Raw genomic sequence first — 26143 nt, 5'->3', positions numbered from 1 at the left:
AGCAGCAATGCAGTGGCTAAGCCTTCAGCGTTACAATTAGTGATTTTTAGCGATCAAATCAAACATTAAGTTTGTTGCGCCACAAGGAACTAAAGATAAGTCAGTTACAATGACTTAACCTTTAATGATATGGTGTAAATTTTTGACACAAATGTAATCCATAGACGAGTTAGCGTATAAACTAGCCAATTCAAATAGGAATGGTGAAAAAAATGTAACTGCATGGAATTTGAGATCAATGTGTTACATTCACTCTATAAATTGTATCAGATTCAAAATGCTGTATTTAGGAAGCCTCCACATACCGCCATTGAGTTGAGGCAAATGATTTCTACGAATGCTTACGGATGCTTTTAGTTGGTTGCTTATAACCAATGACAAGACCAGATTTCAGCATTCAAACATGACTTACAGATATAGGTTTCGGAAGTAAAATATATTTCAACATGTCCTAACTACTCACAAGAAATAATGAGTATCTCACAGATGTCGAAATGACGTGTGATTGTGCAAGTCTGATACTAATATCATGATAAGAATCTAAGGTGTAAGAACCCGCGTTCGTAGACTAATAAAAATTTACAAATAAATAGTAGTATTACAAAGTTTAGTGACAATCTGTCACATAGTTGATATAATTATGTCAGCACCTTACTTGAAGACAAGCATAATAATTTTTAATTGGTCAGAAAAAAATTCAACATTGCAAATTCAGCAATACTACATGAATAAAAAACAATATAAAATATTATAAGTATGTCACACAGAACAACTGTATACAACAGATGAGGTAATGGGAGAAGCTAGAGCTTGATGAAAGCGACTTTGATTTAGGCGAGTGGTGCGATTCTTAAGGCTGTCCTCAAAAACTACGAGTGGGTCACTGGCACCACTGCTGGAGCTATCATAGCTAAAGTCTAATGTATCCGCTGATGAATTGGAAGAAATACTCTGACGTTTAGATTTCTCCGTCTTCTTATCGGCTTTTAAAAGAACAGTTTTTACGGATTGTGTTTTGGGAGATGCAATGTCATCCAGAGGTGAACTCAATTCAGACAACGATATTTCTCCTTCTCTAGCATCTGATAAGCCGCACCCGGAATCTCCGCCACTGATCTTTTTATTTTTCAAAATGCTCTTCTTTGGTTTTTTACTTGAATCAAAAGCAACAGTCACAGGCTCATGGTCTTCGTCATCAAAGTAGTCACTAGTACGTTTTTCAGACACTTCTGACAGTTCTAGCAGCGCTAGTAAGTCTTTCTGTTCATAGTTCGTCCACCAATGAGCCGCTGCATCTATGATGTTGGCCCGTCGGGCAGGATTGACAGTGAGAAGACGAGCTATTAGACCTGACGCATCTGAAAAGCAAACAATTACTATTAGGATTAAATGAATTGGATGTTAGTCACGACTGGTACCCAATGTACGAAAGTGTAACCCTATGCCAAACAATTTATCTGCCTGATAAGTAGAAGGTATCTCAGGGGGAGTGTGTTGTAGAAGTCAATGGCACCTCCTCTGAATAGAGCACACATGTAAGCTGAGATAAAGCATCTTGTATATTGATGCACAGTTATTTTTGGACGGTAGACTGATTCAATTAAATGCTTTCAAGATAACAAACTATGTAGCGGGACCATATTCAATGTGATCATTAGAAGATGCCATCTGATGCGCACACACCCGAATAGTGTCATGAAATAAAAAGCAGAGGTATTTCCGAATGCTAACCTGATTGCTTGGAGGGACGTTTGAAGTAGTCACCCGTAGAGATTTGTTCTCTTAACTTGTATAAATCTGTGCCATCGAATGGCATTGCACCATAGACGAGTGTATACAGCAAAACGCCAAGACTCCAACAGTCGACCTGAAAATAGTTGAAAAATTTTTTTATATAACCTAATACCCATTCAGCATTGCTGATATAAGAAACAAGTCTTGCGTGCCCGCGCAGTCACTGTTGCATCACGCTAGAAAACAAGTACAATTTGGGAAGTCATTTATCACTGTAACCAATGACAACTCGCATACATTTAATTTCCTTCAGGGAATAGACAACAATAAGCTCTTGGGTGGAGCTGTTGTTTTCCTCTGAACAAGACAGACGGGATGCAGAAGTATGCTAGTTTATTTCTGGTAAAAGCGTTCAAATGGCATGGCAGTTCAGTCTCGGCAAAGAGCTAGATTAGCTCTTTTGGTTCAGTGAGATAAGCTACATTCGCTGAAGCATTTCAGCTTTATTATCATTCCAGAAATTAGCTCCCGTGAGAGCAGAATATAAAACTACAAACCGAAAAGCGTAACATATTGACATATTGGGCGGAGATGTGGATTAGTACATAATTGCCTCGACTGATCATGGAGCAATAGGTTCCTTTCAGCTGACACTAATGGTCGGTCAGTACAATCGTTGAAGTGTATTACAGACAGCAGACAAGCAGCACTCGAAGGTGAAATGTTCATTTACAGAGTCAGCAGATTCGCCAGGCATGCATATAGGTAATCACAGAAATGTAGCACAAATCAAAAGCAAATCTTACCTCTGGGCCATAATACGGCCTTCCATTAACTATCTCAGGAGAAGCGTAAAGAGGGCTGCCACAGTACGTTTTAAGGAGCTTATTATGCTGCCAAGTGTTGCTAAGACCAAAATCTGCAAGCTTTATCATGCCGTGACGATCTAATAGTATATTCTCCAACTTCAAGTCTCTGTGCACTACTCCATTCTGTAAAGCAATCAACATAGAGGATGAAAAACAGCTGCACTTATCAAAAAAATGATGAAGAAGTCAAGGTGGGGCATGACATGAGTCAAAGGAACACAAGGCAAGTGGAGTGCATTGTGTCTATTTAAAACAAAGAAAATTCTGGTGAACGCTGAATAAGAATCGCCCATGAATTTTGACTAATACAGGCGGCAAAGTCAACACTGTTATGAACCTTGGGCTTCATTTGAAAGCGAGCTATAGAAAGCTGAGAGTAAACTTGTTAATGTTATTACAGCTGAAAAAACGGTGCTCAACAATACTCATCGAAATGTGTCACTCGATCATTAGGATCACCGAGCAGCATCAATACTACAATCTAAGTCTGATTAAACTCGTTGTTAGCAAAGTTGATAGTCCGTGCCTAGAGCCACTTGATTCATAGCTGATCACTCCTCAACGCGCTGCTCCTTCGTGTCGCCAACAAAGACGACTAATGAGCACAAAACTTAACATACAAAGATGGCAAGGAAGGTCTGATTAGCTTTAAACTGTAGGTAAACGCAAATGTTTTACAACCAAATGTACCAAATACAGCTAGCAAGTTCAGTTTTTGCAAAAATGTTTGGTGTCTTGGAGGCTGCTAAAATGAGTAGAAAAGTTCGTCTGCACAAGGAGAGATATATAACTTGTGGGCTAACTTTGATAGCTTCAACGTTAAAACTTAATGCTCTACTTAAGGTAGAAGTAAAAAAGCCCGCAATTACAGCTGAACATTCTTGACTCACTTCGTGTAGGTAGTGGACAGCTGACACAATTTGTCTGAACAGAAGTCGAGCTTCCTTCTCAGTAAGTTTACCCTTTGAGCTGATGTAATCGTACAACTCCCCACCATCAGCAAACTCCTGAACCAGGATTATCTTATCTTTATTTTCAAAGACTAAAACAAAATAAGTTGTTATCAAACAGGTGACTCAGTACTAGAGCTGTCAGTCCTGGCAAGTTACGCAAAGCACTCGGATAACACACACCCATGAGAATACCTATGCACAAAGAACGCATGACACAACACGGTGTAATCTAACTATGTGAAGATGGAAGCTTTGCTTCATAAAAATGAAGACTGAATTTTTAAGACTGTTAGTAGCCTATATAACAAAGGAAGTCCTCGGGAGACAACGCGTAGGAAACTAACAGGAGAACCAGTGAATCAACGTAAAATTAGTAAGCATAACAACGTATGTAAGAGAAAGTTTATGGGCCATAAGCAAGCCTCGCAGAAACAAACATGAGAAACCTATTGTAAGCAATCTTTTCAGCAGATAACGCGAAGGCGATAAATTCTATTCAACTTTCCACCCACATAAGTGTCTACATTAACAAAGAAATGGTATGACAAATACAGGGTACCGCCCAAGCCGTGTTCAAACCTGCACTCGCACATTCTAGCAGATGCGCTATATACTCAGCTGATTGGAAAAGAATTTAAAGTGTTCATAATCTCATTGCTTTAATCCTTTTAAATTACAATAATATAAATAGGTCAAAATATAATTTATTACAGCCACTATCTGATTAGCTGACACAATGGAATGTCCACATTCTTATGCTATATCTTGCAGTATATGTATTACAAACACTAATACAAAACAATTTACAGCAACAAACAAAGTGAAATTTAAAAAAATGTTAGTATGGAGATCACAAATATCTTCATAACGCAATAAGAGAGGTTAACGCTACCTTCTAGAATTTGTACTATATGTCTGTGCTTCAAGGATGCCATTATTTCGATCTCTCTTCGGATTCTAGTTAAATTCTCATCATTCGCTACCTTCCTTTTAGCTATAGACTTTATGGCGACCTAAAAATAATGTGTGAAGATGAAAGCGACAACTTTACGTAAGACTTATTAGCTCGTACTAAGCAAACACTCAAACATAAAGGAGCACCTCGGGTTTCACAACAGCTATTTCATAAAGCACATACAACAAGACCATGGTAATAAGAGCTTTACAAGCATTAGCCTTAACGAATGCTGCGTTTTTAGCACACAATTGTGATCATTAGGTGTGTTTAGTGTAAACAGAAAAGTGCTGATGCAGAGTATTAGTTCAATAACCACACACATTAGGTTTGAATTACTTTCATGGTGGTTGAAGGTTAGCCATAGCGATGAAAAAGGAATATTTTGACGCTCTTCATGATAAACAATAACTTTACTCAACTTCCAACATACTGTAGAAATGTTCTACTATACATGTAACAATTAAGGTGTTTCCTGATAGTGATTTTAGTCACTATCAGGAATTAGTCATCTTTTTTATCGCCATACGTTGTACATTAGATTATAACAGTGAGTGTAAATGCTTACCTTCTGGCCAGTTTTCTTGTCAATGGCTAACTTTACTTTTCCGTACGTTCCAGAGCCAAGAGACTTGATTATCTCAAACCTGTGTTTTAGGTTGTGTCGATGTTTTGACGGCTGATTGAAAACCTCCGACATAGTTATTGTATTGTCATGCATTCCCAAAGATGAAACCGCTAGCTAGCAGTAGTGCGTTTGCGAGCACTTGAGCGAGTCAGTGGAATATATACTATGCAGTCCAACATTAACTTATTAGCAACACCAGTCTCGCATAAATGTCTAAGCCTACCTTTGTAGTCAAGTATTAAAGGAAGCCTGCACTATGATTAGTAGGCGGAGCTTAACAACACCAGTGTGGTCTAAATATTCTAAATAATATCAGCGTAGTTAGGATCTAATAATAGATGTACATCAGAGGCATCAAACAATCTTAAATACATAACTTGCTGTTACCTGTATATGAGTACAAGGTAATGAAGACAATGGTTACTATATCAGTAGTGAAAGATATGCCCAAAGCTTTCCATGATGTAGGTCTTCATCATTGAAAGACAAAGTTGCTCAAATAAGAAGCGAATTTAGTAACATTTAATAATTATATAGTTTGGGAACTTTGCAGAAGGTATTTTTATGCATGTTTGAGTTTAGCAGATTTTATCACCTCATACCTCGTGTCAATGTTTTGCTCAATGCTTTACCTGGCATGGGTGTTTTCCAATTATGTGACTGCTTATATTATACAATTAGCTATGCTTCCCAGTGTTGCCCGGGTATTAAACATCAGCTTATAAATGATAAGAAGTAACGAGAGTCGCCTGCCACTTGCTATCAGCCTGGAAAATTTGAGTAGCCTGCCAATGGAAAATTTGAGTAAGCTTACTAATGAGAGCTATTCGTCTCCATGACATTATACAATCACCCTGCATAGTACGGAAAATCATTGGGTATTTGATCCCATATAGCGACATATATCGGCTAAGAAACAAATCAATCTCTGTAGCCTAATTGGTGCGGCGTTAGACTGGTGAATGGGAGAGTCGGAGATCAAATCTTTTTCAGTACGGATTCTTTATTCCAAGATTCTAATAATAGCTATAGCTGGACATAACAGATGACAGAAAACAGACGGCAAACTTTGAGAAATATATATATAGATTGAACAACAAATTTAGACTTCAACTACAGTTCTGTAACATTAGAAAGTTGAATTTTTGTATGTACGCTCGCAAAATAAGTATAATAAGTTATTGCATTTTCGCTGATTAATTTTAACGTGAGATCTATTTCCTATATGTGGATTATAAGAAATGCATGCTTGTATTTAATACATAGCGCTTACTTAAATGGATGGTTGTCAAGAGTCAATGGAATATTAATGTAACACTGTAATCTGATCTGTACTTTAGGCTAATGTTTCACGGTTTTTTATAATCTGTCATAGCCTACATGTGAGATCATTATATTGTAAAATTGTAATTAGCACAAAAAGTATAAACAGTTGTGCTTGGATATATAAAGCATATCTTTCTATTTCTCGATGGGAGCTACGATGATTTGTTTACATACAATGATTGTCAGTTCTTGCAACATTACAACGTTGCATTAGCTTCAAGCTTCTCTCACAGTTTGACTAACAAATACAATGAATAGTTTTCACCTACAGTCATGTAGTAAGTAATTATACCACAATCCCATATCTCATACTAAAATGTATACAGTCATACCTCACATGAGAGTGTTCCAATATACGACATATTTGATATATGAGAGAATAATTCCGAGCAAATTTTTGCCTTGGGATACAAGACAAATTTGAGATTTTAGGATATGAGACGGTTCGCTATGCGGCTGAGTATGCAAGGGGCTGCTTACGGGAACAGCATCATTTGGTTTTTCTCGTTCGATAAATTTGAAGTTTAGAAAAGGCCAGCTAAACGTGAAGGCGGAAGTGAGTCTAAAGGAGCCCAGCCAGAAAAACCAAAAAGAAAACAAAACTAGAATTAAGTTTACGGTAAAATTAAAACTTATTAGGTGAGTGCATAGTAAGCTAAATTCATTTAAAGTGAATTTAAAGTTTATGTTATATATTGTCACAAAAAGTAAATTTGACTTGACTTTAACATAGACATCTATGTTGTCTCATATTTTTATATTATGTTTAGCATAGTTCTTTCGATCTTTCTTTGGGTGGTTATTATAACCACCCAAAGAAAGATCGATAGTTTCTGTAAGATTTATCTTATTAGGGAACTGGTTTTGGCACCAATCTCCATCGCCTCCACTGTACCACCATCATTTTCTTCATGTGTTCTAAAACTATTTCTCTTTTCCGTAAAAACCCTTAGTTTTTTTCTTAATTTCTCATATTAATGTTGATTTTTATTTTGTAAACTAAAACTAAGTTTCTTTAATTCTTTTGCATCTTTACCAATTTTCCTTAGCAAACCTTGAGTGATTTAAGTTTTATCTAGCTATATTTATTCCTTCATTTTGCTGGTCTTATTTTATGATTATTTACTCCATAACTGCTCTGAAGAGTTTCAGCAAAATGGTGTTTCTTTATTTTACACTTCTTTAACTTCTCTTGCAATTCTGTGCTCACGATAGTATATATATATTTTAGTATTTCATTATCACCATTTCCTTCAGCCAAATTTAACAATCAGCTAATTTATCAATTATAGCTACTAAAGTATAGTTAATAGGTCTATAGTTTTAGGTAACAAAGAGCAAACAAGGAACTTCTGATACACCAAAATATAGTTAAAAAGTTTGTCCTATGCTTTCGTTTGTTTGTCCCTTGAAATGCATAAATTTAAGTAAACTAATGAGTGCGCGATCATACCAATTTTGAAAGATGCTAAAGTGTTCAACATGTTTCAACCATTACAACAGAAAAAACCAGTTATCAAGTAGCTGATATTTACCAGTAGCAGCGCAAATGAGGTCAACTCTTGAAAATATTCTGATAAATTAAATTAATTCCAAATCGCCTCATAATTTCCATTTGCTTTTAACTTCTTGAATCATCTAGTGTTTGTGCCAGCCTGTTCAACGGCTAACACTTCTATTTACATCTGTTGAGACAAAATCTGAAGATGAACTTCTTATTACTGTATGCATTATGTAGGCTATATCAAGGCAGTACCATTTTTCGGAAAATTAAGCTTGACAAGGAATTGCTGTTTATAATAGGAAAAAACAATATTCACAACTGGGTAAATCGAAAAGAAGTTTCAGAGAATTCATTGTAACAACAAAAAGCAAGGGGTGCAAAGTATTGTTGCAATTATCACAGTTCTCTGAAATGAGATATTACACGATATCATACCAAAATGCTGAATATAATTTGCTTAAAAACATATGAACATGTCAGACAATCTCAGGTGTTTTGAAGTTGTATATGGAATAAAGCACCAACGCCTGACACAAAAGCTGCTGAATTCTCGACTAACAAAAGGGTTCGATTCTTAGATACATTACAAAACCAAAAGTTAGAATAGAAAAAGCATGCACGGCTGGCAATTTGTAACAAAATTTCGGTAAACTTTAAAAAATAACACCTTCAACAAATATGCCTGTTCAGTTTATTGATTTAGTGTAGACAGACAGTCAGCGACAGGCCTGCCAACCCAAGAGTGGGGCAATGCTTGAGATTTGGTTTTGGGACAATTGATGTATCAATCATAGTGTATATAAAATTGTGGAAATTGGGGCAAAAATCTCACGCATTTTCATTTTTTCTTTGGTGTGATTGTGTGAGTCTCACCAATGCGTGAGAGTTGGCAGGCCTGGTCAGCAGCCAAGAAGTTAAACTTGGGTGTACAGTATATATGGACTGCTAAATATTACGACTAAGGATATACGAATGCGCAACAGTACTATATACACGTATATTACAGACGTACATGTATGGTATAAGAATTTTGCTAACGTAGCAAAAAATCGGCGATTTACAAGCCTGTGTGTCACAATTAACGCAGCTTGCATTAATCGATTGTCGACGCACCCATCTTCAAGCGTCCTTGAAAGCTCTAAGACTCGTTGATGTAGGAAGTGGTGACTGATCTCGTTAAACTTACCATTTTTTCGCATCTGCCTTCACCAAAACTTTACTAATGCTTTTCTGATGTTTTTTATCGCTAATATTCTCTCGTTTTGCTTTTTAGTAGCAAAGTTGTAATGTTATGTCAGTGTCAGCGATTGAGGTTTCTGTTTAATATGAAGGAACTATAACTAGTACATATTTGTAAACTAATTTCTAATATAGCTGTACAATATCTACTAAATACGTAACCAGTAACGGCAACTTAATACGTAATTAAATACTTTTGTTATCTGTTATATAAATTTTAGTCTGTAACCATGTCGTGTTGACAAATATTTTAAGTATTGTTGCCATTTCTTTTATTTAAAACGTTTTTTATTTAATCGATATCAATGCTACAATATATGTTTTCCTGTTAACCACTTTTAACAGACTCGGCACGTTTAATTTTTAGTTGTGCATTTCAATGGTATTTCCTGTCATGTCCCTTCCCGTAAAATGTTACATTTCCCAGCACGGAAAACGCCTTTTCGTGAGTAAAAGTGCGATTATAGTCTATTACTAGTTCGAAGTAGAAAAAATTTCGTTAAAATTTGCTAAATCAAATAGATGAAAAATTTCAGGTTTACAAATAGTTCGACAATGTTTCAATAGTAACTATGTGTATATCCTACAATATGTATATTTTACATCGTACAAAAACTTTGTATTACGGTTATTATATTTGTATTACGATACAGATAAGCATCGAAACGCACAACTTGCCATATTGGAATAACCCAGATTACCAATATCAAAATTTTTCAACTGCATGTATAACTATTTTACAGTTTATATTCTACAGTATCACCAATCTGTATCATGGAATCCATTAAGTTATCTGTAACATGATATAAGTCATGTTTAAAAAAGCTTTAAATTCATTCAAAGCTTTCTTATCAACCAGCTGATTACACACATTCATCTGAGTAGTACAGAAATTTCTATAAAAAGGACTCAATTGGTGCAACTGAGGCAATCAGTTTGAGGTACATTGAAGCAAACTAGCATTGGTTGAAAATACCTTGTTATTTTGTAGCATTCTCCAACATTCTAATTAGCCAATGACATCCATATTGCAGCACTGTAGGGCAAAGTATAACTTTTACAGTGATTTAGCTATAGAATTCAACTGAATTAACAATGGCTAGAAGTCAGAATTCACAGTCTCAATCATTAATTGCATCCCCTTCGTCTCCGTCTTCTTTTCTAAGGTCTTTTTTATATTAGCAAAATAGGAGCAAAGTAACACGCAGAAATGAATGCTTGCTGACAGTGCTTTTTAAGTTTACTTGTCTAAGGATCCAAAACCTATTTATTCATAAGTTCTACATGTATGTATCCAATTTAAAAACGATCCATTTAAAATTTTTATCAATGTTCTGTGCAGCCAAGTATTTTCTCCTAGCATCCCACTCCTTGCAACCATAGACTGTATGCATGAACTTAATTGTTGGTAATAATAAAAAATAATTAGCACTTTATATAATTAACAGTATAATTTCAAGGTTTTCACTTTTCTTGTGCTGCTATTTTCACCTGTTGTTTTCCGATTTCAGTTTGTTACTCAGAAAAAAAAGACCTCTTCAAAAATTACATCAGTAGTCGTACTTTCTGTTTGTCACTCATGTTATGGCACCAGCTATTGTGTTCACATCGCAGTATTACATGTCTCTATTGACATATATTTTAATTTGTATTTGCTCATGATTGTTAGAATAAAACTGCAAATATAGCCTCCAATACATTGCTATAGATGTTTCAAATACTTTAATGATTGGTTGTGTAGAAATTGTATCATTGTTCTCTAAATACTGTGTAAACATATCAGTATCCGATGCCAATGAGACCGTATGTTCATCTCTTATAAACAATATGCACAACTACTGATGTCATTTTTGGAGAAGCCTTGGCATATCTTTTTCTTTTGAGCGTTTTAACTGATGTCAAGTTTCGCCAATTTTAATTGTAAAGCAGTCAGATCATTTAAAGCAACAAACTAAATCTCAAAGATAGCCAAATATTTATACCTTAAAATAAAATCTTTTAAAAGTTGATGATAGTGACCCTTTTAGTAATTGAGCAATACGAGTCCAGGTGAGAACACGACATCTATACTGTACTAAATAAGGTTTGTAGTCGTAAGATTGTACTGACAGCTAAGCCATATCATACTTTTTATTTGTAGAGCTTTGTATATTAGAGGTGCCTGTACACCATGGCGGCTCACACACAATCTGAGAGGAGGAACAAGCCTGAAAATGTCCCATCACGCTTAATCAGCAAAGCTGAGAATGATCAAATATTTAATATTATTGGAAATAGATGCACCGTAAGTGTAACCATTTTATTTCTAGAGTATTTTGAAATATCTATTAACAAAATACAGTCAAACATGGATAACTCGAACTTCAAGGGACCGAGCGAAAGTGTTCGAATTATTAGAGCATTCAAGTTATCAGAGCACTGTCACAAGTCCATATATTTACTTATTTATTAGTAGATACATGTACATATACAAACTATAATATAAATCAAAAGCACAAATGGCTTGTTTCAAATTAAATGCTTCTAATGTAAAGTTTAAAACGTTTTCATGAAAAAGTATAGAGATTTTTCTATCACTTGAGATTGGTTTGTTGTTTGAGGTGATGTTATTGCCAGGACGTTTTTCAGATTGACATTGGCAAAACTTGATCGTTGTTGAAATGCTCAAAAGAAAAGACATTTTTTTCTTTTGGGGTTTTACTCACGATCAATTTTGCCGTTTTTTCTTGAAGTTTATGCAGATTACCTTACTTTACCTGGGATTCGTTAAGAGCAACACTCCGAGGCAGTTCAATTAGAAGTTTTACGAGGTTTTACGGTACATTCTATATCACTCACGCTTTTTTAATAGATACTTATTGAATGTACACACGTATTCTGTGTTTAGGTCAAACGATGAATAGTTTTTTGTAGCTCAGACAACGTATACGTTTAATTACAACATTTTTTAAGACGTTTTAAACATTCAACATTCCGACGTTGATTCAACACGGAATCAACGTCGGAAAACTATTCATCACGGGCTAGCCGAGTCATGCACTCAAGGATTTTCGCCACGCACATACAAAACAACATGCGATTTTTGTTTTGTATGTGCGTGGCGAAAATTCTTGCGCGCGTGACCCGGCTAGCCCGTGCTATTCATCGTATCGCAGTATAAATCAAATTTCACCAAACTTTTAGAAAAGTCGTTGACAAAAATATTTTGCCGATGGTGGTAATAACGACGCTTATGAATTACGAAAAGATGAAGTTTACCTCTATGGCTTTGAATAAAGTGATTTTCTAAAGCGAAAACAACCGTTTCGGTAGCTGTTGGGCAAAAAAACAGTTCGAATTAACAGTGTTGAGTTCGAGTTATCTATAGCAATTTATCATTACGTGGGAACGGACCAAAGGAAATGTTCGAATTAACCATGTGTTCGAGCTATCCGTGGACGAGTTATCCATGTTTGACTGTATAGGACAAAGCTATATTAAATATGATTCTAATATATCTACTATACAAGAGCTTCCCTTCAACTGTTGCTACAATGTCATAGAACCAACTGCAATAATATAAAGTCCATGATGTGGGAAGCTTATTGTTTGAAGAATAAAGGAAGCTGTTCATGTACATACATATAAATGTTAGATAGTTGGGCCTTGAGTGTCTGCTTACTTTTGTATTTCTTTAGGCCTTAGCTACTGCAGTTGTGCAGGTATTTCTGGCAGACAATACGTCAGGCAACAACTGCAGGTGGAACAAAAGATGTACTGGGGTGCTGACTTTCATCAAAGATAACGGCCAGAGATCATTTTACTTCCGAGTTTACAGCTTGAAGGTATGTATGTTTCTAACTGAGACCTTGTGTTTCAGTCCAAACTATGCTTGTATGAAGAGGAAAAAATTGGTTGTTTGATTTTGTTTAATGTCAGTGCATAATCAAATTGGTCAAAATCATAGTTTGTGCTTTAATAAAGTGTAGAGACCTGATGTAGTCAAAGTGTAGAGACCTGATGTAGTCAAAGTGTAGAGATCTGATGTAGTCAAAGTGTAGAGACATGATGTAGTCAAAGTGTAGAGACCTGATGTAGTCAAAGTGTAGAGACCTGCTGTAGTCAAAGTGTAGAGACATGATGTAGTCAAAGTGTAGAGGCCTGATGTAGTCAAAGTGTAGAGACCTGTTGTAGTCAAAGTGGAGAGACCCGATATAGTCAAAGTGTAGAGACATGATGTAGTCAAAGTGTAGAGACATGATGTAGTCAAAGTGTCGAGACATGATGTAGTCAAAGTGTAGAGACCTGATATAGTCAAAGTGTAGAGACCTGATATAGTCAAAGTGTAGAGAGATGATGTAGTCAAAGTGGAGAGACCTGATGTAGTCAAGGTGTAGAGACCTGATATAGTCAAAGTGTAGAGACATGATATAGTCAAAGTGTAGAGAGATGATGTAGTCAAAGTGTAGAGACCTGATGTAGTCAAAGTGTAGAGACCTGATGTAGTCAAAGTGTAGAGACCTGATATAGTCAAAGTGTAGAGACCTGATGTAGTCAAAGTGGAGAGACCTGATGTAGTCAAGGTGTAGAGACCTGATATAGTCAAAGTGTAGAGACCTGATGTAGTCAAGGTGTAGAGACCTGATATAGTCAAAGTGTAGAGACCTGATGTAGTCAAAGTGTAGAGACCTGATATAGTCAAAGTGTAGAGACCTGATGTAGTCAAAGTGTAGAGACCTGATATAGTCAAAGTGTAGAGACCTGATGTAGTCAAAGTGTAGAGACCTGATGTGATAATTAGAGATAAAATATAAAAAAGTACGAGATATAAAGCAATAAAAAAGTGAAGTACAAATTATGTTGATTGAAACTTGACTTAGTTTAGGCAAGTTAGACCAGCTCCATATCTCTACCGCAACTTCTACCTACGCACCATCCATCTTCTGTATAGCTAAGGCTACGTCTCAATTTGCTTGTCTTTGTACATTTTTACTTTAATTAGTTTCAAGTAATTTATTTTTGCATAGTTATAGGTAGCATATTTTTAACGCCATGTATAATATTTTTAACGCTCCTATAGTATTTATCGCCAATCTTTTGTTCTGTGAAATGAATTATATAAAATACAATGTATTTGCTCCACCATTTGACAAGTTTGACTCGTGAAGCAAATATCTGAGCAGATTAATTTTTGTTTTCTTATGAAGTTTACCTATTTTTATTAGTACTTACCTTGAGCCCGATGTCATTGTAAAGATATACCTGTACTTTGTAGTTTGTATTGTACAGTAGACTTTTTATGTACAGTCCTGGCTATCTTAGCTGCTCAGTTTTAACCATTTTGCAAGCGAGAACAATAACTGAAACTAAGGCATTGTAAACCTAATGATAAAACAATCTAAAAATGATTTGCGTTTCAGTGTCGACTTCACAGATATAATTTCCATTTTTATCAGACTTATTTTATGTAAATGCTAGAAGATGACTTTTGTAAATGGCTCAAAACTCGACACATCCCATAGGCTGTGGAATGATTTGACAGATGTTTTTTTTGGCAGAGCCCTTTGATGTTATCGAACAGTTCCTTTACTAAAATCACAGTTTATTCAGCCTTAACTTTGGCAAACAGCCCAACTGTGCTATAATGAATTTAATAGGTATAGTTAATTTATATAGTTTGAAGTGTTTTTATTAGCACTTTACGGTCTCAGATGTTCTAATTACCTTGCATTACCAGGTCACGACATCTCTATTTTACAGTTTTTATGCCTTACGGTGTGGAACACACTGTATTTTCGTCCCCTCAATATGACCCTGTTTTGCCATATGATATCAACAAAATGTTTCTCAAAATTCAAATTTGGAGTCATTGCGCTGAGAACGTCGGAATAATGAAGATGTCGATACGCTATTCACTGAAGTTTTTCCCACAATGCATGAAAGAGATACGATGCTTGCTCTCTCAGTCTAGCATCCATTATAAGTTATATTGACAATGAAACCGAAACCAGTAATAAAGATTGAGATGATGACCGAATTAAAGTTTAGTTTATTAAAATACATACTAAAACTTAGCTGTAAGTGTATGTAGGAAACTAACTCATTTAAGTTAAATTCAAGGTTTATGTCATACATCTGTCTAGAAGGTAAGAACTCCATACAGTAAATACTGTACATGTTAATGTTACATTTTATTGCAGATCATAACCATTAAATACTCTAAAGTTACTGCGGGTAACTATAGTTACTAAGGAAAATGTACTATTTTGTTATTAATTTTAGTATACATGTACTGCAGTATGTATATAAAATTTTGTTAATTTTACTAGAAGGTGTTTGCATTAGATAATTATTATGGGTTTCTATACCCATCTATACGACGTTTTCGCCTTACAATGCCAACACTAAAACGAATTAATGTCGTATGGCGGGGAACTACTGTATACTGTGGGTGGGGGTCCACTGTATACTGTGGATGTGGCTGAGCTGTTTGCTTTATACCTTGTTAAAAGCCATGAGTTTATGTCTCCCAGTATGATAATCAAAACTCTTTACATAAGGATAAACATGGTTAAAAATCTACAAGCCTTTGTAATAAGCGTTATCTACTTGTTATCTAGCTATTTCACTTGTTTAATTCATTTTAAAACTGTATTCCAAGTGTTAAATGTCACTTTTTAGCATAGAATATGACAAATTCAGGGTAGTAATGGTCTATCACAAGCAAAGTTGTGTATGATGTAGTTTTTTTTATAAATTGTACACTAGCATCACTTACTGGAGTCACTGTCAACATTTAATCTAATCAGCATGACATATACATGCTTGGTCAGTATTCTCCGCTGTGATTCGCTATTGATTCCTGTGTTTGCTATTGAATAACATTTCCTAGAATTTTTTTTGCAAATCCCTGAATCAATGTGGTAAACCTAATTTTTAGGTTGCCATACTATGAACGAAGACCAACGAGTAGGATCTGGATAGCATGGTGTAGAACTAGCCAATGTGTACACCTTGCCAAGCTATAGTTTTGTTGTATCGCTGTTGGTAGAGAGAGGTTCAGGGCGTGCATGCGTCTTACTGACACTCTGTGACTGGCACGCCTTGCTGGTGTGTGTACTTGCCGAGACAGTCCAAAGAAGTTAATAGCATAGCGAGGCACATTTAATGCTGTGTGACAGGAGATTATGGCTAAATCGAACATTACGGTCCATACTGCCTCGTTTTATCTTGAGTTGAGACTTGCTGGAAGGTTATTTGCTAACCAAAGACATACATTTTAGAAAGCATGCCAACCCTACAACTATTTCTGGTGGCAAGTCTTTTTTCTATCTGAATCGCTTAAAATGTTTCAAATACATGTATATGGTTATGCTTTGCAAAGCTAATCTGAATACAGTCAAACCTTGACTTGATGTCAAGTCTACTTGCGAACTGTTTCTTTATACAATCTACAATTTGAGCAAATATTTCTTTCAATGTTCAAAGTAATTTTCAATTTTTGGTGACCAAATGTTTTTAAACATCACACTTTTTTATGTGAAAGTCGAAAAATTTAGTAGGAATTGAAATACATGTATATGTACAAATAGTATATTAAAAATAAGAACTATCCCTGTTAAGTTAATTTGAATTATATCTAGTATCAGTTATAGTAAGTTACTTACGCGGCATGTTTCTATCACTCATTTTCCCACTGAACTAATGCTTTTCTAAGGCTATACTTTTGTTTGTGTGTCTCTAAGGTGAAGTAACAGTAAAAACTCTATTCACCGTTTACTAGTTTATTGTTTGTTTTTTTTTTATATAATTTAGGTTTTTAAATTTAGTTTTTGCCTAGTTTTTTTTTTTTTTGTTTTTTATAATTGGAGTTTTTATCTGTTTTTGGAATGAATTAAATAAAACACGACATGTTATGAGAATATCTACTCCAACATTCAACAGTTTTAATATATGAAGTAAATATCGAAACCGATCAACTTCATATGCCGGGTTTTAACTGTAGATATAAATTTTCAAGCATTTGCTCAGCATAACACCCTAGAAACTACTTGACAAGGAAGTGCTATTTTAGGTAATTCGACTTCAAGGACTCCGAGGTGTGCTAACACTGTTTCAATGTAGATCATAAGTTGTTAAATACTTGTAGATGATTTATTTCGTCTGCTTGCTTTGTAGACAAGGGCGTTGGAGTGGGAGCAGGAGCTTTACAGCCTCTTCAAGTACAAGGAGCCGAGGGAACAGTTTCATACATTTGAGGCTGATGTAAGTTCAGGTCTTCCCCATCGTTTCCTACCTGCGTTTCCTACCTGCGAGCTAATCAGTAGAGATAGGACAAGCTTATGCAACTGAATACCACTTAACTAACCATTGCTAATGCCTAAAGCAAACACAGCTTATCTCTACCTGTCAAGGGAAAGCATGTAATTATAGCTTGATATGTTTCGCGCTCCAGAGCCGAGCTTATAGCTCGGGCAAATTTTGTCGGGCCAAAACTCAGTTTTCTATTTGTAATGTTATTAGAAGCATTAAAACTTTGAGTAAAGTAAACAGTTAGTATCGCAATCATTGCTTCATAGATTGTTGCTCTTTCGGTGAGTTCCTTAAGACCCTTAGCTAATTGCTCCTCGTATCATGTTAAAAGTTTTTGTGGTGTGTCTAAATATTTATTGTCCAGTCAGTCGATTAATGAGCTGTTTTTTGTCTCAGGAGCCATGTTTACTCGCTGCCTTGGTTCAGGCGCTGCCGATGCAGCTGCTGAGTAATTACGCTTGGGTTAACTTTAGGTGTCAGCTTTGCGTTTTTGTTGCCCTGACAGCCTCTTGATTAACTTTGCTCTCGTGGCATGGCAGCAGATGTGTCGGCCGGTCGCTGTCAATCAACAAAAAACTTTGCCTGCCTGGTAAACAAAAAGTTATTTTGATGTCAAGTCGTTAAGGACAACAGCTTTGTTATTGCCACCAACTGAACAAGAGCTCTACATGACAAGTGCCCAAATGATGACCACTACATGGGCCACTCTAAACCGATCAGCCATTGTGTCTCCGTAATTGCCTCTTCAGTTAATTCCTTGACGTGCGCTCCGTTCGTTAGGTACGCAAAGTAAATGGCACCCCTTGCTTTCCTCTTCGCTGGAATGTTTGAGAGTGCCTCGGGCCAATGAAGCTGCGGATACCAGTGATCTGATCGGACCTCAACGGCTCACCGGCTGTGAAACCCTCGGCATATTTCTCCATGAAATAGTCACTCGTATTGCATTCTTTTTATTGGCCGTGTCAGGAAGAGAGATGTTTTTGTCACGCCGGTTGCATTTGCAGATGTCTTTTTATTCCGCTGGTAAACTCAGAATGCCTACCAGTTATTCTATCGCACACATTCCTAACTCTCGAGTTGAAAGAATCTGTCACCTGTTTTTAAGGCGAAATCCTCTTACCGGTCTGCTTGTCCTGCTTCGTCACAGTTACTCTGTCCAGATTGCTGTCGGCATAATTAGTGCTAATAAGTTGCTTCACATCTCGGACGCTTTTAAACATTCCTGGTGATTAGGAGGCTTGCGACAGTCAGCAGGCAGATTTCTGCGCTGCTCACAATACCATTCAACCGGAAATTCTGATCAAAGCATTTTGGCCTCGTCTAAAGGATGAGATATATATGCATGATACGGTATATCGGGGCTCTTTGTCTCAACAAACGCATGATAGATTAGTCTATAATCAACTTTTATGGTCCATAGCTGTTTTTGGTAATAAATTATAAGAGCTGAAATTTGATCTCATGACAAAATGCTGGAATGCGTATTTTTGAATAGCATGCTGAGGAACTTGTTTGTTTTCTCCACGTGGTGGGATCTGAAATTAATTTATTACTGGAGTTGGTTGTTTGAATCTGAGAGGCAAGCTGTGGGAAATACAGATGTAGCATTGTAACCGGTGATCATGTGAACTCGCTGTTCCTTATATTAGTTGGTGGTAAAGGGTAGACGAGTCTCTTCGCTGGCAGACTGGATTAATGGTTGCTTGTTATGTAATAGTTGAGTAGTAGATTACGCGTATGATACAACCTCCTCCATTCATATAATTTATATATGATTACTTGCTCTAATTGTCAATCACCATAGACCTTTTTACGGGCGGAGGGGGGGGCGGCTTTTTAGTTTTATTTGGCCTTAGTCTAATGTTTCTATTATAGATTGTAAATTAGAAGTTTTTTTAAGAGATAAGAACCTTCCGAGAACTGCAAAAGATTAACTGCAGTATGGGCTTTCCAGTTTTACTTTTTACCTTTCTAGTTAAATCATTTACTCCTTTTCATGTGAGCAGTTGCAGTTTTTAACAAACTACTCTGATATCCTATTATGACAGACGTCACAACTCACTGAGCAGTGATTTACTCTGATACAATTGCTAGCTACCGAATTAAATACTTCAAAAAGTTCTTTTTCAAAAGATTAGCTCAATTACTAAAAATACTAAAAGGTAATTGTCAACAATTTTTGTCTGGAAGCCAGTTCATCACACGGGGAGATGTATTTATCGAGTAGCAAGAATGAGCACCTCGCTTCATAGTCAAGCATGTGTAAGTTGTCTGTGTACGGATTGCGTGTCAAGGAGGGCTCAACTATGCAAATATAAAGTTCAATTCTCGATTTAGACTCAATCGACGAAGAGCTGGCGTGCCGCGCATTCATCAGCTCCAGTTATAGCACTCGTTACATAATAGCATTCACACGCAGTGGGATTCTACTCCATGTTTCAAATATTTCAAATGCTTCTACAAACGCATTACTGTTCTTTGCGATTCTCAAGAATGTTCTTTGTGGGATTATTGTAAAACAACACCTAGATCACTTTACCCTTTTGTCATGCAGCGAGCACATTTTTGACATTTTAGAGCTGTTCTGCTGGCCTCAGCTTCGCTGACAAGGATGAAGCCCGAGAGTTTTCTCAAGCTGTTAACAAGAAACTCAAAGAGAAAATTGAGAAGCGACGAACCAGTTAGTACATCATTTGCCAGTAACTAGGGGCATACACTCTGTGTGAACTATTAAGGGAGTCTTCTATTGCGTCTGGTTGAAAGGTTGAGGCTGTAAGGAGTATGTGCCTGTTTATGTTGTAGAGCGCAGGCAGACGCAGATAGCTGGAGGGGGCGAATCCCAGCGCCCCATGCTCATCTCCGGACCTCAGTCAAGCCTTCCTGTCACCCCGGGTAGGTGTCTGCTCTTGCTTCCCCCTTGTGAATTACGCAAAGCTGCTGATCAGCTTAAAGAGTTTCATCAGCTCAAAGTTCACTTATTATGACATCCGCACTGCTCTGATTATTTAAAATTATGCCTGAAACCTCATAACACAATATATCTTTATTAACCCAATGTAGTTTTGATACATTTTAATACGATATCGGGTGTTCCATGCCAGCATACTTATGATCGTTCACTTTCCTGTTATGCCCTGGGAAGAAATTTTCCAAGAACTCTTCAGGCGTCTTATCTTCTTCGATCTAACCATTTGTGAGCTCACTTATCTGTCAGGATGCGATATTCGAATCAAATCTAATTAAATCTTTTTTCAAGTGTACACTGGAGAGTTGAACAAAGAAGCTTAACTTTTCTACCTTCTCGATAGTTTAGCGATTGGAGGAGCATAGAAAGAGCTTCTCACCCTGTTCAATGATATTGAATGGACACAATACGAGCTATTCTTTGCCGGTGTGTTTGTGTATTAGCATGACAATTGATCTCTCTGTGTCTTTAATAAGTCATACCAGTGCCTGGATCATGTCTAATCTGGGCAGGAGCTTCCTTTCCAAGCTCTGCAGTACCAGCCACACACAAGACGTTTCTAGCGCTGCCATACAATTAATTAATCTTCGCTAATGTTAGACGGTTGTTTCTAGCTTTTCTGTTACCGATTGTTGTTTGGGTGTTGTTGGAGGTCAGCTGATGGAGTTGAGTATATCTACCACCTGTGAGGTTCGGTATCTGTTTGTTTTCTCGAATTTCCGAAATTATTTTCACTAATGGTGTTATCTTCCAAAACAGTTGCGTGGGGTCTGGCAAAACAGTTACGTTGGAAATATTAACAGATTTTTTATTAATCAGAAATTGAATGAGTGCAAAAGCATAGGTAGGCAGGTTAGTGCAGTCTATTAGCGCTTGTACAATTGATGAACTCCCCTTGCCTGTCTAATTATGCTTTTCTCTTTGCTGCCATTGATTTCGGTAAACAGAGAACAAATGTAAGTGCATTCGTTTTTGCTTTCCATATTTTCCCCGCTCGTACCCCTGTTCGGTCTACTTGTGATGCTTGCATTGCATGCCACTTTGTAAGCCTTGGCTTGACATTGCATGGCATCGTGTAGCCTTGGCTCTTGGTATTTGGCTAGAAAGTAATAACCTGTGGACTGGTGTCGGAGGTTGCTGGCCAAAAATTCCTAAGGGTTTCTGTGAGAATTTTGGTTGTGGTGCTGGTCCCTACGCGTTTCGAAATCATGTGAAATGTTTGGGCGAGTTGGCTATTTATAGTCATTATATGACCTATATATATGACCTGTTAAGGTAAGTACTTACATACTATTATAAATTCTCTTTGATCATTCCTACTTCTCTTTACTATCATTACACCGGTCTAGAGGGTGTATGTAACAGTGCTGTCAGCAATAATACAGCTCCCTTGGGGTTTCCTTGTTGCTATGTTGAATGTATTTTTAAGCCTTTGTTCTTCAATTAAGAATATTATATGCAATAACTTCCTGTATAGCGTTGTCTGGCAACAACATCGCTAGCGGTATGAGCAACATTCTGCTTGTTTGCGAGTCTGTATGATCATTAGGCGCAATATATTATAGGTAAATGCAAACACCTAGTCTTGATTGTATTGAAGGCGAACAAACTACCTAGCTTTGTGTGCCTAAACGCATGGTAAACATGACACTTTGCGTCAGAGCATTGCATAGCAAGCCTTTATAGTACACGTCTGACTGATACCTGTCAAGTAGTACCTGCCACTGAATGTCAGTAATATCTGATTGGATGCTTAACGATAGAGCTGCCTTCAAAATAATTGGTTTATACTAAGTTCATGATTCAAGGCCCATTTGTGCTTTAGATATATGGTAGCACCTGGTTACTTCATTTTCGCAGCACCTGCTCCGGCTGTCATCTCCCCTGCCAGGGCTGGGAAGGGAAAAGGCAAGGCTAAAAAGCTAACTAAGGAAGACATCAGCCAGCCATCGGATTTTCGTCATGTCAACCATGTTGGTTGGAATCCTGACAGCGGATTTGACGTAAGATAGTTGTTAGACTATGGATCAATTGAATTCATTTGGAGTTGTCTACTATATGGTTAACCATAGTTCCACCAAATCTTTCCTATATAATCTTTATGCAGATTAACCAGCTGGATGCCGATATGAAGTCTCTATTTGATAAGGCCGGCATTTCTAAAGAGGTCCTAGAAGATGAGGACACTCGAAAGAAGATATATGATGCCATTGAGCAGCAAGGGGGTTTCGATGCTGTCAAGAAGAAGGTTGGCAATCGCGCTCCACCACCTGCACCTAGCCTCGCTGCCCCAAGCTCCGCTGCCACTCGAAGTAACTACATAAATTTTATGGGCTGTTGATAAGCATAAGCCAGGAATAAATTATATCAAGTATTGATAATCTGACATAAATTATTGCTATTTGAGGTTCCTTCCATAGTTTGCATGTTATACGAGTCATTACTAGGGATAGCTATTCAAACATCCAATTTCGTATGCATATATTCTATTTTTTAATGGACCTGACCACTTTGGTGATTGACTGTCATTGACTGTAATAGTATCACTATATACTATAATGATACTGTACTGACCACTTTGGTGATTCCTTCTCCAAACATGAATTGAAGGTTAGGACCTTTCAAAAGAAACACGTTGTCGTGCAACATGTGTACACTCTACATTTGATGAATGTAACAGTATCGCTATATACTATGCCGTCATCGACTGTAACTGTATCACTGTATACTATACACTCATGGACTGCAGTACCCCTACTTAGTAGGTGTAGTGCAGTACCCCTACTTAGTAGGTGTAGTGCAGTACCCCTTTATTATAGTTGAAACAGCTGGAATCGAGTTAATCCTAGTTTAATGTGTTATAATTAGTTTTTGGAAATATTAGTAATTTTTTGTGATAATTTATTTAGTAGTTCCTTTTTAATGGTTATTAACACCTACTAGTTATAATTCAATTGTTATTAACACTTATTAGTTATATTTCAATTGTTATCAACACTTACTATTTATATTTCAATTATTATTAACACTTACTATTTATATTTTAATTGTTATTAACACTTACTATTTATATTTCGTTGTAAATTTCGTTGTTTATTAGTTGTAACTCGTTATTAGATCTACCTCCTCCTCCACCAAGGCATGGAAGCTCCCTTGCACCACATGCTAGCCGGGATCTGCCACCTGTGCCTTCTACTGCACCTTCAGGGGCCCCACCACCTCCTAACAGAACTAGAAGGGGTCCAGCACCCGATGTAGCCCCGCCTCCTCCCCCTTCAACTCGACCCCAAAGACCTATGGCAGCAGCGCCACCTCCTCCCCCTCCACCAGGAGTACCTGCGCCTCCACCTCCCCCTCCAGCAGGTGCTGGGCCACCACCGCCTCCTCCTCCACCACCACCGAGTGTCGCTTGTGCCGGAACTCCATCTGATGGAAGTGGTAGAGGAGCATTATTGGCAAGCATACAGACAGGTGCCAGACTGCGGGAAACACCGAGGCCTGACACGTTGCCAAACAAAGATCCGCCATCATCAGGAAGGGATGCTCTCCTTGATGCTATTAAAAAGGGTCGAGAGCTCAAGCATGTACGCACATTTAAAGCCTGGCTACACTCGCCAATAAAATACGTTTTTTGTGTAGTTGATGCGGGGTGTTGAAATGAGCGTGTTGGTTTATGTCGTTAGAGATAAAACTGACGCATCTCTCATTGACTGAAATAGTTTGTTCTAATTAATGTAGCATCGATTCTGCTTTACTCTCTTTTAAATGACAACATCAACATGGCTTCTTACAATCAACTGTTTATGTTTGAGCAAAAGCATTATTACTTGCAACATTTATATGATGGCCGCTATTGTAAGTTGGGGTTGTACATAAAACATTTTGAATAATTCTTAAAATAATTAAATTTGTTGAAACCTCGATTTTCGCATAGGTTGATTCATGTATTTTGTATTTAATTTGAGTCGCCATCGTCCTGATGACAAGGCTGTTGTCGATTATGTAGCAGACCGTCTATGACGGCTCTCCATTTGGTCCGCTAGCTACATGTAGAACGCTATTTTAAGCCGATGACTGTAGAATGTTCTTTTGCCAGATTGACCACAGTAAAGAAGAGCGCAGCCCGTTGCCTGTGGAGGACACTGAGGAAGGGGGTGGCAATTTATTGAATGCTCTAAAAAACATTATGGTGCAGAGAAACCAAGCTATCAATCCATCAGGTAATATTGCACATGACCAGTGATCATTTATCTCCCCTGCTCATTGGGCTGTCAATATTTCGTCAGCAGTATAAATTACGCATTGTACAGATGCGAATTGTAGGGAGTTATCCTTAACCTATCCTTTTTTTCACTCTTCCTTCATTTTACTTATCTCTCATAATTATTACTCACCCTAACAAAATCATTCGAGCCGACAACTTGTGGGTTGTAGTGTTTATTCATTCTAACATTTAGCTTCGCTGCAAACTGGTCCCACAGTTTTATCTAATCATTCTCAAATTAATCCATACAAGCAACATATTTGTAGATGAAGATAACATAAAGGTTTTTCAATACGCTCCTCAAACTAGTGTAACGAAATACTCATTACTTTACATCCTGTCTTATAGATGACAGCGATGAGGAAGACGATGATGATGATTGGGATGATGATTAATTTTATCGACCTCTTCATTTACCCAAACTCACCCATGGTTGGATAAATCTTACCATTGTTTCAGATCAGATACGTTTGGGTGATGTATAATGTCACAGCTCAGATCCAAAATCAGTCAGTTAGTGACTCAAATTCTCAATAGACAAACACTTTGATTGCAGATAGCCTTTGATTTACACTTTGACACGCACAGCAAGTGTTCAGTTACACTTGAGGTAACTCTAACACTAGCTATAAGGCTTTGTTTTACACATATCTCATCACCTGTCATGAATCTTTCTTATTTGTGAACAATAATTTTAGATTAGCAATTATGATAATTTGTCTTGCATAAGGAAAATGAATTTATACAATATATTAAACAAATTGCTTTATCATATTATTATCAGCATAATTTAAATATTTCACTCGGCTTTATTCTTGGTAAGGGAAATTGAACCTGAAAGTTAAGCTATTTCAGCTTCCTAGCTGAGTGCCATTCACTTCTCTCAATTTAGAGCAATAAACATGACTCATTTATAGCAATTAGGCCAATTATTAGTTATGTAATTAACATTAAATTATTGGGCCCAGCAGATCAGCATATCAGCATATTTATCATAAATATGGCAGATATAGCGAGTCTGGTCAGGGTAGGAAGACTGGTGCATGATGTAAAGTGGCTTGCTATAAACTTAGCAATACTTTTTTAGGTTAAAAATGTCCTTGTGTACATACTTATGTGCACTGGTATCACTACTCGCTTGAATTAACTAAAACGGTGAATCGTCTCACCACCAGAGATGTGACACCTTCATCAAAGTTGACAGATGTCTCGTCATCAAATAACGGCCTGCGGTGTCTGGTAGTTTTTGCCATAGTGCAATATATTTTGGTGTCCGAAACTTGTGATGAGATTTGAACGATTTTCACTGAAGCGTGACAGTAATAAAAACTCTTTCATTGCGTTCAACACCCAATTCTTTTCATGGTATTTTTCTTAAACCTTATTACCATAACTAAAGGTTCATCTAAGATCT

General features: G+C 37.0%; 2 protein-coding genes across 2 annotated transcripts; one reads left to right on the top strand and one right to left on the bottom strand.

Annotated features, from left to right (window-relative positions):
- Positions 1 to 417: 417 nt before the first annotated feature.
- On the bottom strand, positions 418 to 5332 carry LOC137390090 (NUAK family SNF1-like kinase 1). The gene is made up of 6 exons (XM_068076338.1): positions 5080 to 5332; positions 4449 to 4569; positions 3494 to 3645; positions 2541 to 2726; positions 1732 to 1867; positions 418 to 1358 (listed from the first exon to the last, which is right to left on the bottom strand). Exons 1-6 carry the CDS (start codon positions 5230 to 5232, stop codon positions 760 to 762), a joined length of 1347 nt encoding a protein of 448 aa, XP_067932439.1. The 5' UTR covers positions 5233 to 5332; the 3' UTR covers positions 418 to 759.
- Positions 5333 to 11343: 6011 nt separating this feature from the next.
- LOC137389996 (actin nucleation-promoting factor WASL-like) lies at positions 11344 to 25599 on the top strand. The gene is made up of 10 exons (XM_068076210.1): positions 11344 to 11492; positions 12886 to 13032; positions 17366 to 17452; positions 20078 to 20180; positions 20303 to 20392; positions 22326 to 22468; positions 22573 to 22777; positions 23583 to 24049; positions 24562 to 24685; positions 25078 to 25599. The coding sequence occupies exons 1-10, from the start codon at positions 11379 to 11381 to the stop codon at positions 25122 to 25124; spliced, it is 1527 nt and encodes a 508-aa protein (XP_067932311.1). The 5' UTR covers positions 11344 to 11378; the 3' UTR covers positions 25125 to 25599.
- Positions 25600 to 26143: the final 544 nt, after the last annotated feature.

The sequence above is a fragment of the Watersipora subatra genome, chromosome 3 (genome assembly GCF_963576615.1).
Source record: "Watersipora subatra chromosome 3, tzWatSuba1.1, whole genome shotgun sequence".
Taxonomy (NCBI): Eukaryota; Metazoa; Bryozoa; class Gymnolaemata; order Cheilostomatida; family Watersiporidae; genus Watersipora; species Watersipora subatra.
The sequence above is the reverse complement of the archived record's forward strand: the minus strand, read 5'-3'. Positions and strand labels throughout refer to the sequence as shown.